The sequence below is a fragment of the Pelmatolapia mariae genome, linkage group LG3_W, assembly GCF_036321145.2.
Source record: "Pelmatolapia mariae isolate MD_Pm_ZW linkage group LG3_W, Pm_UMD_F_2, whole genome shotgun sequence".
Classification (NCBI taxonomy): domain Eukaryota; kingdom Metazoa; phylum Chordata; class Actinopteri; order Cichliformes; family Cichlidae; genus Pelmatolapia; species Pelmatolapia mariae.
Window position 1 is genome coordinate 28241203 of NC_086229.1, and position 14664 is coordinate 28255866.

The 14664-nt window shown below is 45.5% G+C and overlaps 2 protein-coding genes across 2 annotated transcripts in view; both read left to right on the top strand.

Moving 5' to 3' along the window:
* LOC134624309 (nucleotide-binding oligomerization domain-containing protein 2-like) overlaps positions 1-14664 on the top strand; it is a 1192597-nt gene that overhangs the window by 860206 nt on the left and 317727 nt on the right. The gene's annotated exons all lie outside the window — the stretch shown is intronic.
* Positions 92-7550, top strand: LOC134646838 (transferrin receptor protein 2). Its single transcript, XM_065469990.1, has 17 exons — positions 92-110; positions 1086-1358; positions 1433-1616; positions 2731-2871; positions 3813-3921; positions 3997-4239; positions 4320-4459; positions 4528-4703; positions 4776-4895; positions 5011-5093; positions 5171-5234; positions 5313-5380; positions 6422-6492; positions 6588-6672; positions 6750-6974; positions 7062-7202; positions 7296-7550. Exons 1-17 carry the CDS (start codon positions 92-94, stop codon positions 7548-7550), a joined length of 2397 nt encoding a protein of 798 aa, XP_065326062.1.

A 14664-nucleotide genomic window follows, 5' to 3' on the forward strand; every position in this document is an offset into this window, starting at 1 on the left:
TGTGTTTTTGACTGCTGGGTTTTTGACTGCATCTGACCTAAGCCCATCCAGAGGTCAGGTTGGATTAATCAGGTTATGAAGCTGCCTTAGCATGGTGCACAGAGAGCTATGTAAGATAGGAGAGAGAGGGCTAATGCTCAGGTGAAATAGCTGATTGGACAGCAAGCGTTATTTTCTGTGTGGGAGCAGGTGAGTACATTCACCACACTGCTGAGGGTGATCTGCAGAGAACGGAGCTGCCACTCAAACCAGGCATGTGAAGGACGGCTCAGCCCAGCAACCTCACCTGAGAGCAACTACAAGCAGACAGAAAACTCAAGCCTGCCGAGTCATAACAAAGCTACACACAGAGAGACATTTTGGACTGGTGAAAATATATACATAAATACTGTAAACTGAACTTTGTAAAAACTGTTGCTGCAAAAATAAACACATGAAATTATCACATTTCATACCCAAAAAGTTCAAAGGAACATTTTTCAGGGCTGCAAGTTTCTGATCGTTGTTATTTTCTTCATAGTCACAGTTCTGATCAGCTAAACAGGAGAAACTGAAAAATAGAAACAGAAGAGTTCAGAATAATTAAAGAATGAAGACTAGTGTTACAGGTGTTTCAGTTAGTGTGTGTGTCTGTGGACCACAGCCAGAGCCAAACACCCCTCAGACTGATGCTCATCAGACTTCACTTCATGCACTGATTACTGGAGCTCAGAAACACAGACTCACCTGTCCAAGTGTCTTGCAGGTGAATGTATGCTGTTTAGAATGAAGGTGTACGTCTGTGAAGGTTCATCCAGGTCATCGTAGTCTAAGGAGCTTGGAAAGAAAAGCGTCTGGACTTTTTTAGCTTGCTTGAAGACATTTCACCTCTCATCCGAGAAGCTTCTTCAGTTCTAGGGTCAAATGGTGGAGAGTCCCAGATTTAGGTTTTGAGATCCCTTCCCAGACACCTTAATGACCACTCACATCCTCCAGACGCTTTTATTTCCAATCTCCTTAGACAATTGTCCCTGTGTTTTGTGCCTGCAGAGCTGCATTACCATGACGACCCACCTGACACAGGTGAGACACACGTGAAAAAACAGGTGAGACAAGCTCTGCCTCTTTTCCCCTGTTACCATGGTTATCTTTCTCTCTGGAGGCTTCCTTGATGTCCGTCCACCACTCAGTGTCTGATGATGATGAAGAAGAGGAGGTGGGAGGCGCTCAGCGGGCGGAGCTGAGGCTGGCGATATCAGAAGACGAGGAGGAGGCGGGTCCTTTCAGTGACCTCACAGCTCTGGTGATGAGGTATCGTCATGGATACCGACGATGCTGTGTGCTGTTGTGTGTGGGCGGAGTCATCGTGTTCACTGCTGGTAAACAGAGGCCGATCATTTTAACCGATTAGCCTCATCATGTGACTAAAGTGGGCATTGCTTCTCCCTCCCAGCATTCCTATTGGCCTATGGCATCTTCAGTGGGCGGTACCACTGCTCCCAAGCAGAGCAGGGGCACGAGCAGCAGCTGGGTGGGGCTAAACCGCCCTCAGAAGGAGGGGCGGGGCTTTACTTGGGAGAGCTGAGGTTGATGATGAGGAAGCTGCTGCAGGATGAAGACATCCAAAACACAGTCAGGTAATGCTCGCTTATAAGGCACATTAAGCAAAACAAAACAGTCAGATAAGTCAAACTTTACTCAACTCATTCTTCTTGCTTCTTCCACTTCTGTACCATTAATTCATTAATGTTGAATTCTATCACAGCTGCTCTGTTCCCATGTTGTTGCAGTATATTAATGACTAACCTCATATTGTGGATGGATTATCTCAGTTGCTCTCCTGACTGAAGTTTGGTCTGTTTACTGCATCCTGTCATGCCATTGCATTTGTCCCTAACCATCAGGAACCCTCAAATTAACTTTTATTGAGTGGAAAAAAGTCTGCGTTCATCCTCCAGCTTCACTGTGTTTATGTTATGCTAACATAGCTGTGTTGCTAGCGATCACGTAGCACATCATTATATACCTTCAGTAACCCTACAAACGTCACTGCTGTTTAGTTTTCTGTCTCCATTTATGTTGGAAGTGATAACAGAGCAGTACGATTCAATTTTTTCAGAAATCTCTCAGTCAGAACATGCTCTATTATCTTTAGATGGAAGCTAGCGAGCTAACTTCCTGCTAACTTCTAACTCTGTTAAATTTAATAAATTCTGTTTGTTAAATTTAATCGTTACACCTGGTACAGCTGATCATTGATTAAAGATTACTCCACGAGGCTCCTGACTACGGTAGCCGTAATGCTCCGACAATCTATCTATGGTGCGGCTTCGTAGCTTACCAAAGTCGTACTAAAACATTTTTTGACAGATTTTTGAGCTCCATGTACCACATAGAATCAGTTTGAGGTCAGTATGCACAACCAGAATTCATACATAAGGCACACTGTCGATTTTTGAGAGAATTAAAGGATTTTAAGTGTGCCTTATAGTGCAGAAAATACGGTAAATGAGTACAAGTAAAAGTAGAGTTTTTCCAGCAGGTAATCAGGTGGTCAACAGAAAATTCATGTAATTTCACCTGTTTTAGAATCTTCAGACTCAGCATTTTTACCCTCGCCACCTTTTTCAAACCCAACCGATGAGTGAGCGAGAGACCGCCACCCTGTCATCCATCCCTGCTTCCTTAGGTCCTATCGCAGTATTGGGTCCTATATAAATAACTTGTGTGTGTGTGTGTATGTGTGATCAGTCGCGTGAGCAGGGCAGCTCATCCTCCAGGTTCCTCGGAGGGTACAGCTCTGGCCTCAGAGATCCTGCAGCGCTTCAGGGACCTGCAGATGGACCACACCTGGACCGAGTCGCTGTACGCCACGCTGCAGTTCCCCGACAGGTAAGAGTCGGAGAAGCTCCCCCACACTCAGGACAGATCAGCGACAACATGACCCACCATACACTTAACATGTCACATCAGGATACCTTTGGGTCTTAAACGGATGCTGCTGATTGCAGCTCAGCAGCCAGTGAAGTCCCAACACATCCTGGTTCTTTCATTTATTGAAAGAACCATTGCTTTAAACATGTGGTCAGGCTCTGGAGCTGATCTGGTAGCAGCTGAATTAAAACTTTAACAGAAAAACCCTTCATTTCTGCTGCATGTTTCACAGCTGCTGGTAAAAGTTGGTAAAAGCACTAGAGTTACTTCTGATTTATGAAAGCTCATTAAGATAAGATGGGACTTTATCATTTAAGACTTTTGAATTCTGGATTTAACAGGGAGCCAATGAAGGGAAGCCAAAACGGGAGAAATATGCTCTCTCTTTCTAGTCCCTGTCAGGACTCTTGCTGCAGCATTTTGGATTAACTGAAGGCTTTTCAGGGAGTTTTTAGGACATCCTGATAATAATGAATTACAGTATGAACAAGCTTTTCAGCCTCACTCTGAGACAGGGCTGACCTCCCAGCCCCATTGTTCCTTCAGTGGGCTGGTTTCAGTCATTATGCAAATGTACTGTTCATAAGGTTTGGGGAAACCTGCAGTCAGCTGAGACTGAAGAAGTCACTTGGTTGAGTGATGAAACGTTTCTCCCACAAAACGCTACGTCCAGATGAACAGATTCAACTTTTGGAGAGGTTCCTGATATGTTTTTAATGACATCACTTCTGAAATGTTTCCAAAGCAGTGACTTGATCAAAACGAATGAGGATGACTCTGTAATAACAATATGAACAGCAGAAAAGGACTAAAGGCTTGATTTAAAGACAGAAACCAAACCCACATTTACACATTAGTTTGACCACCAGAGGGCGCTACATTCATTTATTTGTGTGCAGGTCTCAGAGGAGCTCTCTGAGCTTGGTGGACTCTGCAGGTCGGGTCTCAGAAGAAATTCCTCTCAACCCGTCTGACTACTGCCCGTACAGCGCCACAGGAAATGCCACAGTGAGCCAACCAGAAAGGAAGTATCTGTCACCATGGTAACAATTGTCAGAGTTACCGATGTATGTCTCTTTGCAGGGGGGGGTGGTCTATGCCAACTACGGCCGACCGGAGGATTTTAAATGGCTGAAACGTGAGGACGTGTCTGTGGCTGGCTGTGTGGTGGTGATGCGTGTTGGGGGCGGGGTCAGTTTTGCAGAGAAGGTCTGGTTGGCTGAGAAGAATGGGGCGAGTGGAGCTTTAATCTACCCTGACCCTGCTGACGTGCCGCAGGACCCTCGCCGCCTTGGACTGAACACACACACTGCTGTGTCTGAACATGTAACACACACACAAACAAACATTATCTGCGTCTCCTGGCCAATAAGCATCCTCATCTCCTTTCTGTTGTCCAATCACAGGTCCACCTAGGGTCAGGGGACCCCTTCACCCCTGGCTTTCCCTCCTTCAATCACACTCAGTTCCCGCCCATTCAGTCCTCCGGTCTGCCACTCATTCCAGCCCTGCCAATTACTGCCACTGTGGCCGCCAAGCTGCTTAGGTAAGCCCCACCCATCAGGTAACCTGCCCAGGTGTGAGTGTGACTCACAGTGCTGTTCTGTGTCTCAGCCAGCTGGCAGGTCTGTCCTGTCCTCGGCCGTGGCAGGGTCGGCTGCCGTACGTGCGCTGCGTTGTCGGTCCCGAGTTCAGTAACGGTCGCAGAGTCCAGATGTCGGTTCAGAACGTGATGAAGCCCATCCTGCTCAACAACATCTTCTCATCACTCGAGGGCAGAGTGGAGCCAGGTACGCTCTGCTGACTACACACAGAGACAGGTGAATGTGCCACAGTGGTAAACCTCAGTATCTCCCTGTCAGACCAGTACATTATACTGGGAGCTCAGAGGGACTCTCTGGGTCCGGGAGCCGTGAAGTCCGGAGTTGGAACTGCGATCCTGCTGGAGCTGGCTCGAACCTTCTCAGCCATGGTGAAGAAGGGTAAGACTCACCTGAACACGTGTGCTTACTGTTGTGGTGGGAGCTGAAATGATGCTAGCATTAGTTTGGTGTGTTGATTCCTCTGATTTGTCTGAATTGATGGATTCGTTTTCAGGTTTCAGTCCAAGACGCAGTTTGTTGTTTGTCAGCTGGGATGCTGGAGACTTTGGGAACGTTGGAGCAACCGAATGGCTTGAGGTTCAGCCACAGAAAATACAAACCAAATTTCACAGTTTATCAAAATAACTGCCTGACCTTTGACCTTTGTTTGACAGGGTTACCTGTCCATGCTTCACCTGAAGGCTGTGGCCTACTTCAGTCTGGACCAGGCAGTCATGGGTAACAGAGCTTGAAGCCAATCAGAAAGCATTTTCTTTGCTACCCAAACACGGTGCCTTATCTTGTCCTTTTCATCAGGTGATGAGGTCCTGTCAGCTTACACCAGTCCTCTCCTGGTTGACCTGCTGGACGCTGCCATCAGACAGGTGAGTGTGATACATTTGTGATGCATTAATACTGAGTGCAGCCTGTGGTCACACAGCTGGATGGAGCTCATCGCCCTCACACATTTATTTAAAAAAAAAAATAATGTTAATCCTATTTTTTCTGGACCCGGAGTCCCTCAGGGATCTATATATGCACAACAGCTGACCTTTGTGTACATGCTATGGAGATGACACACTCGCAATAAATACTTTAAAAATATCAAGGTTTTAATATATGAGTTGAACCCCATGATTAAGTGCTTCTGTCCATTTTGTGTGGCTGAAGTATAATTGGTGAATCATCTATGTATGCACTGTTGGGATTATTGTTTTTGAGGTGGGAACGATCCCAGACAAGCCCCAATCATGTAACAGTGAAAGCATGAATCTGTGGCCACACTACAGTTAAATTTATCTACAAATAGTTTTTATTCACAAAGGTGAGTTTGGTAAGGTGTCATTGCCTTTAAAAAACTAAATTACTGAACAGAGATATTTTCCAGCCTCTCTTAACCTTTTATCAACCAAGAATCACGCAGGCCTGGGATTATTTTCTAACTTTGGGTGTGAAATGAAAAAAAAAATCATGCTCATGTTTCAGGAAACATTTGAATTTTTCTCTAGCCCATAATGGTTGAGGAGGATTATGTGATGTGTTAGCCTTGTGCTACCATGACACACTGAATATTCCCATAAACCTCATCTTCTCAAACAGTAATAGAGTCGCGCTCATTTACATTGCTTGTAAACTGGGCCCATCAGTTGAATAGAATAGAATTCAACTTTATTGTCATTGCACATGTCACAAGTACAAGGCAACGGAATGCACTTTGCATCCATCCAGAAAGTTCTTTACCAGTAATATAGATATATTACAGAATATGGATCTATTATAGGAATATTACAGTGTACACGGTATGAAGGTATGTTATGAATATGCTATAACTATAAGTATGTACAGGCTGTAGTAACTACAGGGGTAACTGAGACAGTTACCAATCCACACAATGCTGTGCATGAGTGGGCCTTCATGTGTTCCAGGTGGAGCATCCCAAACATGCAGGCCAGAGCATCTACAGCCAGGCGGAGAGAGATGGAGGCAGCTGGAGGATGTGAGGACACACACAGACACACACAGACACACACAGACACACACACACAGATGTTACTATGATGACAACTGACTGAGCCGCTGCTGTCTCCTCAGTATGAAGCCACTGTATCTGAACAGCGGCGCTTACAGCTTCACGGCGTTTGCAGGGGTTCCAGCCATGGAGCTCAGATTCACTGAGGTACATGTTACACGCCAACAGCATGCAATCTCGTTGTCATGGTACATGATGTCATGCTATACGTGTCACATTTTCAGGAGCGAGCATATCCGTTCGTCAACACGCCATTGGATAGTGTCTCACGCCTGCAGGAGGTGCTGGGGGGTCGTCTGGGGGTCACAGGGCGGAGCTTAGGGGAGCTGGTGGGGGAAATGGTGCTGCGATTGGCCCACGACCACATCCTGCCACTGCGCATCACTTCCTACGCCCAGACAGTGCTGCAGTTCAGCGCTCAGCTCAACAAGCACTCTGCTGAGCTGCAGGTAGCTCACCTGTTTGACTTTGTCTACTGAAGTTTAAACCCCTCTCTGTCATGTGACCTCTTTGTGTATGTGTGTGTGTGTGTCCAGTCCAGAGGTTTGTCTCCTCAGTGGGTCTTCAGCGCTCGAGGAGATTACAGCCGAGCGGCAGAGATGCTGCAGAGAGCCATCGACTACAGCGACCTGCACGAGCCCACCATAACACGCTTCTACAACACTCGCATCATGAAGGTACGAGTACTGCAAACAGTACTGGATCAGCTGAATCATGAAGACACGAGCCCTGTACAGAGTACTGCATGTCTTCTCATGTGTATCCTGCAGGTGGAGTACTACTTCCTGTCTCAGTACGTGTCTGCGGTTGAGACGCCATTCCGTCATGTGATCCACGGCCGTGGCAACCATACTCTGAGCGCGCTCACTGAGCACCTGGGCCTGCTGACCTCTGACCCCGGACGCTTCGACGAGAGCAGCTTCAGGCGGCAGCTGGCGCTGTTCACGTGGACGCTGCAGGGCGCCGCCAACGCTCTGAATGGAGACGTGTGGAGCATCCACAACATGCATCGCTTCACTCACTGAGGCCTCTGCGTGCCTGCTCCAGAGTGATTGATTATTAATTATCAATCACTATCTATTTATGTGCAGATATGAGTTTACAGTGCAGACATTCAGGTCAATGATTGTTCATCATCCTTTCACTGATTTTACTTTCATTAAAGTGTTTTACAGACGATGAGATTCTTTATTTTTCCTTTCACCTTCCAAACAGGAAGTTAACATCAGCGACATCGTCATTATCATCATCACCAGCTGTCTAGCTCATATCAGTGGTATTCTTCGTGCCTATTGGTTTATGCATGTGGCTCAGAGACTGGGAGCTGCTGTTTTATGGTATTTTATGGTATTATGGTACTTTAACAAGTACCATAATAGTAGATCCACATGAGTTATGGCGCCCTCTGGTGGTGGCTTTCAGCATGGTCGCTGCTGCTTACACAGACAGTGCTATGAATGAAAGAAGTAGTAGGAGTTGAGCTGGACACAAATCAGTCTCCATTTATTGATCCTAGAGATGTTCTATCAGGTTTTAAACCACTCTGATATCCTGCTGCTGTTTAGTGCACATAACAGCTAGAGATGGCACGACATCATTTTTTTATGTCTGATACCGATATCATAAATTTGGATATCTGCCGATACCGATATGAATCCGATATAGTGCATTTTGTAAAACTGTCATTATAACTGTTTTTTATAAATATCTTCCTGCATTTTGTATAATTCATACTCACTTTTTTAAAAAACAAAACACTAAAGCTGTTCTGTTATACCTGTATGCAAAAAAATACACTGCACTCAAAATATGTTATAGTTCAGCAAAACTGATCAATCTACCAAACTTAAACCTACTCCATCCTCCCTATTCTGGTATTTTAAAGAGTACTTGGCAGAAATATTAAACAACCTAACAGGGTTGGCAAGACCCAGCAAAAATAAAAAAATAAAAATAGGGAACCACCCCCCAACTTGTGATGTGACAGAAATCAGTTATTTTTCTACAATAATTAAATAGATTCAATATCTTTCTTCAACAGAGCAGACTGCACAGATGATATCTTCCCAAAGGAAAAAGTGCTATAGCTCACTGGGGTATATATTAGAGTTAATCGTCACTATATACAATAATGGATTTCTATACATATATTTCATCAGATGAAAACTTTGGTTGTAAGATTCAGATTATTTATTAAAAGCCAGATATTTTAAATGAGAATAAGAAAGAAAAGTATTTCTTTGTGCCCCCCTTTCCCTTTTAATGCCCTACCTGGCCCCCTGGCAAAACTTTGCTAGACCCGCCCCTGCACAGTCACCAGCTGTCAGCTACTTAAAGGATCCTGGTGTTATTTGTCTCTCAGAAACAGTTCATAACTTCCATTCAACTCATTCATGTCACCTAAAAGGTAAACCTGTTTCCCCATCATTGTTCAGCTCTGATGATTCAGTAAGGACATCTCCTGGTTTCATCTTCATGTTTCTCTCACCACATATCCAAATGGGCATCATGACCAGCAGCTTTACAGCTGTGGCTCCAGCAAACCTCAGCTGATACTAGAAACTAATATTAAATCAATTCTAACAACAGCTGATCAAGCTTAAACGTGCTGCTGTTGTTTAGCCACAGATCTCCTCTTTCTGGCGCAAAGTGGGTGATAAACAAAGAAGAGAGATGGGACTTGCAACAGAAAAGCCGATCAGCTGATCATTGATCATTGATCATTTTTGAGGTTTGAAGTAGCAACAGGGGAGTGAGGGGGAGAGAATGAAAGAAGAGTCAGCTTTGCAGCAAAGATGGAATAACTCCAGCTTTGTGTTTTGTTTTGTTTATTATTCTACTTGAAGTACGGGAACAATTGCTTCCTTTTCACATCAACATGGAACTCCGATGGCCAGTCCAGCTGTGGCTCCATATATCAGTTGTTAAGCTTAACGTGGAAATACTATGCAAACATTCAGACATGCACTTACACACTTGCTTTACTTCTCTGGGATAGTTTTCTCCAAGATGAAATGGTATGGTTTGGAAGCATTTCGAGGCTCCAAATGCTCCACCAGACCACGACAGGTCTCACAGACAACAGCCACTCTATCACGTGACACATACTGCTCCGATGTGCTGAGCTGGGTTACTTCGGATCGGATTACATTTTTTTATTTCTCTCTGATATCCGATAATTTAGGTCATTATCTCCACCCTTCCTATGATAAAGAGTGTGTATACCCTCCACCTCTCTTCCCCTTTGCAGCATGTTTACGGGTGCTTTGTGTCCGACTGGACCCAGTTGTGCTGTGCATGCTCACCTGTACCTGTCTAGTTCATCCCTTTCACTATCCTGGGGTGGTCCATGTGTTCCTGCATTTCACTTCCTGCCCCTCCTCTCTGAATGATGAGAGCGGGGAACTGGGAGGAGGATCAGCTGGGTCGCACAAACACTCTTTAACTGGACTCTGAGAATGAAGCTGAGGCTGCTGTTTGTGGTCCTCCTGCATGGTAGGAACACACACATGCACACAAACACAGTGGTGACTTGTTATTATTGTTATTACTACTTGTTTTATTACTTTTATTATAGACTTGATATTCTGTATGTGTGAAGTCGCGTTTATGTTTTCAGACTTTCTTCAGAATTTTCTGCTTTTGGGTGTGCACATGTTTGCATGTCTGTGTGTGTTTGCATGTTTATTTGTGTGTGAGTGCATGTGCCTGTGTTTTAGTGCATGTGCTAGAAGAAGGTGGGTTGAGTGTAAAGGCTGCAGATCTCAGTAGTCGGTCTGGAATCACTCGTCACAGTTTAGAGCAGAGAACTCTATATTTTTATTCTACTCATCTTTGATGTTATTATTGGCGGTTCGTCGATCTTGAGGATGAACTTTAACTTTGGGACAGTCATCCGAGGACAGACGGAGGTCACATGACACGTGTTAGATGGTAAAATGATCTGTGGGAGTCGATTCTTGTGTAGGCAATTGTGGTCATCCTCATCTGTGCGCACAGATGTTGAGACACACGATTAAGTCCCGCCCACCTGTGCTGATGGTTGGACGTGTGTCAGTAAGCGCCTGTTCTGCTGTGAATGGAGACAATTCTCTCTATGAAAACAACAATGAGTGCAGTTTGTGTGGAGCTTTGTTCTGTCCGGCTGGATGAATGTGTGCTCTGTGAGCGCGCCACCCTCTGGAGCTCTGCTCTCCACCCACCGCTGACTCGCACAGAGCTTCTTTGTCCTGCATTTGTGGGAAAGACGGGTCTAGGTGTCCCCGCTGATTCACTGATGATACTAATCAGATCAACAATCACTGACCAAAACCCACTGATCAATGGCCATGAGTACCATTCACATAGAGTTGGGGAATGGCTGCAATCACAGCATTGTAAGATGGCGAAAGATGTACCCTTAGGCCCCCTCCTCAATTCAGAGATGGTTTTTCCCTCTTCACGTAAATGGCCTCTTTGACTCCGCGCTCAAACCAGCGCCTCCCTGTCCAGGATGTGTACATCCTCATCATTGAAAGAGTGTCCACTGGCCTGTAGCTGTAAATAAACTGCAGAGTCCTGGCCTGATCAGGTAGCTCTTCTGTGCTGTGCCATCCGCTTCGCCAGAGGTTGTTTGGTTTCCCTGATGTATAAATCCTGGCAATCCTCCTGGCACTTAACAGCGTACACTATGTTACTCTGTTTGTGTCGGGGGACCCGATCCTTGGGGTGGACCAGCTTTTGGCGCAGCGTGTTTTGGGGTTTAAAAGCCACAGAGACCCAGTGTTTAGAAAAAATGCATCTCAACTGTTCCGATACTCCTGACACATACGGGATCACTACAGGTTTTCGCTTGGACAGCGGTTGTCCTTCTCTCCTGGATCGACTGGAGCTTTCTTTAGGTGCCTTCCCAGCTTTGACAAAAGTCCAGCTGGGATAACCACATTTACTCAGGGCCTTCTTGATGTGCTGTTCTTCTGCCTCCCTGGCTGCTGTGTCAGTGGGGATGGTGTTCGCTCTGTGTTGTAGCGTCCTGATGACACCCAGTTACTGATCCGTATGTGTAGGTTTACGGTACACGTCAGCTTTTAGATGTCCCCCATTACTGATGGAAATCTCACAGTCTAAGAAGGCTAACCTGCCACTTTTCATATCCTCCCTGGTGAATTTGATGTGTTGGTCCACCGAGTTAATGTGATCTGTGATCCGTCCTGAGATTTGATTATCACCCAGGTGTCATCCACATACCTGAACCAATGGCTTGGTGGTGTTCCAGGGTAGGATAGCAAAGCCCTCTTTTCCACTTCTTCCATGTACAAACCTACCACAATGGGCGAAACTGGGGAACCCATGGCACACCCATGATCAATGGTTTTTGATCAGTAGTCATGACAATTTGCATATTAATGGTGAACGAACTTACCTCACAGTCTATTGTTCATTCAGTGGGCAGGTTTCAGTTATTGTGCAAATGTGCTGTTTATAAAGTTTAGGAAGTCTGCAGTCAGCTGAGACTGAAGAAGTCTCCCACTGAAAATGCTACATCCAGATTGTTGGAGTCAAATTCTCAAACGTTGTCATTGTGTTACTTAAATTTGTAATGTCTTAGTTCAAGCAGCCTGATCAAAGACATTCCTTTGTCTCTGACCACCTCTCCAGCCAGTCTGTTGGGAGGCTGAAGTGTTTTATTATAGGCACATCCTATCTGAAGGTTTGTGTAGTAAGCTTCCTGCTTTTATGACCCTTTTGGTGAGCAGGAGGTCACACAAACGCACCCCCGAACACAAACACACACACTCACAAACACACACATTCTCGCACATACATACACGCACACACACACACTCGCACATGCATACACGTGCATACACATACACACATAGTGCCTTGTCTTTTGTAACAATGGGGGGGAGGGGGGGGGGGGGGGGGGGGGGGGTTTACAATGGGGGTTGCTTGTGTGTACTGTAACTGTTTTCAGTAAAAGGCGGCAAGTGGAGGCCAGAGTCGAAGTCGTCTGTGATTTGATTCAGAGTGCTTTCCTGAGACACCGAGGAGGCCTCGCTTGCTAACAAGTAAAATCGATCGATCGCTGATTGTCTTGTTTGTCGTTAACGAGAATATGTTTCTAAACCAGCGGGGCCTGTGGAAGCGCAGACCCAACACAGATGAACAGAATTGACTTTCTGGAATAAACCATTTCATGTTTCGCTCCTCAGTTTCTAAGCATGCCTCAGGTGTGGAGGTGTATGAGGGGGTGGATTCTGTCCTGCTGCCCTGTCAGGTAGCAAAGGATGTTTCCAGCGACACCACAGCAGCAGTGTGGGACCGTGACGAGTTCAAGAAGCCAACAGTCCACGTGCGTCTGCAGAGCGGAGATGATCTTAAAGAACAAAACCATCGCTACTCCAACCGAACATCAATGAGAGCCGACGCTCTGCAGACAGGAGACCTCAGCCTCACTCTGAGGAACCCCACAGTCTCTGACAGTGGAACCTACACCTGCACCACCCGGAAGTATGGACGAGATCTGAGGCGGACAGAAGTACACTTGAGGGTCAAAGGTCAGGGCTGTCAAAAGTCAGAGTAGAAGTGAACTCCGATGTGAATCATGTTAGATGATGGTGTGGTTGTTTGTGTTGATTACAGAACCTCCACTCTGGCCCTGGGTCCTCGCAGGTGCCCTGGTTCTCCTGGGTGTCCTGATTGTTGCCTTTGGCGTCATCCTGTATTGTGAACATAAAAGGCTTAAGACTGTAGAAGGTAGGTGAGTGTGTTATAAAGTATGTACGGTTTACAGTGAGCTGAGATTCAGCATTTCTTCACCATGCTGTTTGGTACAGTGAAGAAATGCTGCTGAAGTTAATAGGTGATGTTTTAGTTCCTTGTTGCTTCATGTTTCTTCCAAGCTCAGAGCTGACCTTTCACCTCTGAAGGTAGTGAGATCTGCTTGTCATCACCCTCCTGTGTTGATCACTGGCACAATCAAAGGGAGACATGAAACTGTAAATCTGCTGCTTCTGCTTCTGATGTAGTTGAGAGGGAAATTCATAAGCAAGAACTTCCACAGGTAAATACATAAAATAAGAAGGTGGAAAAGGAAAAGCATGTGAAGAGTTACACCATGTAACATTAGAACAGCTTTTTCGGGGGGAGCTGCTCATTCCTGCTCCACAGGTAACAACACCTGCTGAAGCAGTGGACAGCACTGGGCCCCAGCATGATCCATACCTACAGGTTAAAGAAGCTGACTGCACTCCATGAGTGTCTGGCAGCACAAATGAACCAGCCGCTAACGCAGTGATTCCCAAAGTGTGGGGCCCGCCCCCTAGGGGGGGCGCAGAGGTATTGCAGGGGGGGCCCGGCATGAAAAGGGGGGAAAAAAAACAACGCTTGGACACTACTAGCACGGGCGCCCACACAAACGCAAAGCAGGAGATGAAGCATCGCTAAATATGTTTCCAAACCAACTTCATTCTAAGCCAAAGACTAGAAAATATGGTGAAGCAGATCTTCCCTTTGGTTTCACCTGCACAAGTGCTGAGGTAGGTCTCCCTGCATAATTAGTTTTCCCTGCACGGGAGCAGCGCTGGGCTGTTCAAATCACGGAGAAACAGCATCCTACAGTTGTTAATGTTTTTTAACCCATTTTGCAGAGGGATTTTTTGAAAAATGTATTTATAGCAATGTTGAACATTATTACACAGGAAATAAAACAACTACATGTAAAAAATTACACCATGATGCCTCTGCCTTTCTAAATGCAGGGACAGTAACTGCCTGTATATATAAGCGTGTAAAACCTGCAGAGTCAGATTAACAGTATTTCGTCTCTATCTGCCATTCTGCAATTTATCCCATGTAAACAATAACGTGGCGCACAGCGTGACATGAAAAAAGGCACATACCTTTGACATTGCGTGACAAACTGTATTCCTTGCAAACGCAAAAAAAAAGGAGTTTTAAAAAATCTCAGTTCTCGTTGATTCGATACGCCGTTTACATGTGGCCGAAACAGCTGCGCGTTCAAAAATACCCGTGTAGGTGCGGACGGAGCGTAAAAGAGTTAGTAGTTTATTTTCTTACTACCTGTAATTTATTGCAGATTATTTGTATTTGCTTAATTGTTTAATAAATGTTTGAGGTGTGAAATAAACCGCAATG

What these genes read in the sequence shown, in the direction of transcription:
- LOC134646838 (XM_065469990.1), top strand. An exon ending in GTGGCCGCCAAGCTGCTTAG is followed by an intron (nt 4,460 to 4,527) that starts GTAAGCCCCACC and finishes TCTGTGTCTCAG; the next exon opens with CCAGCTGGCAGGTCTGTCCT. An exon ending in ACAACACTCGCATCATGAAG is followed by an intron (nt 7,203 to 7,295) that starts GTACGAGTACTG and finishes TGTATCCTGCAG; the next exon opens with GTGGAGTACTACTTCCTGTC.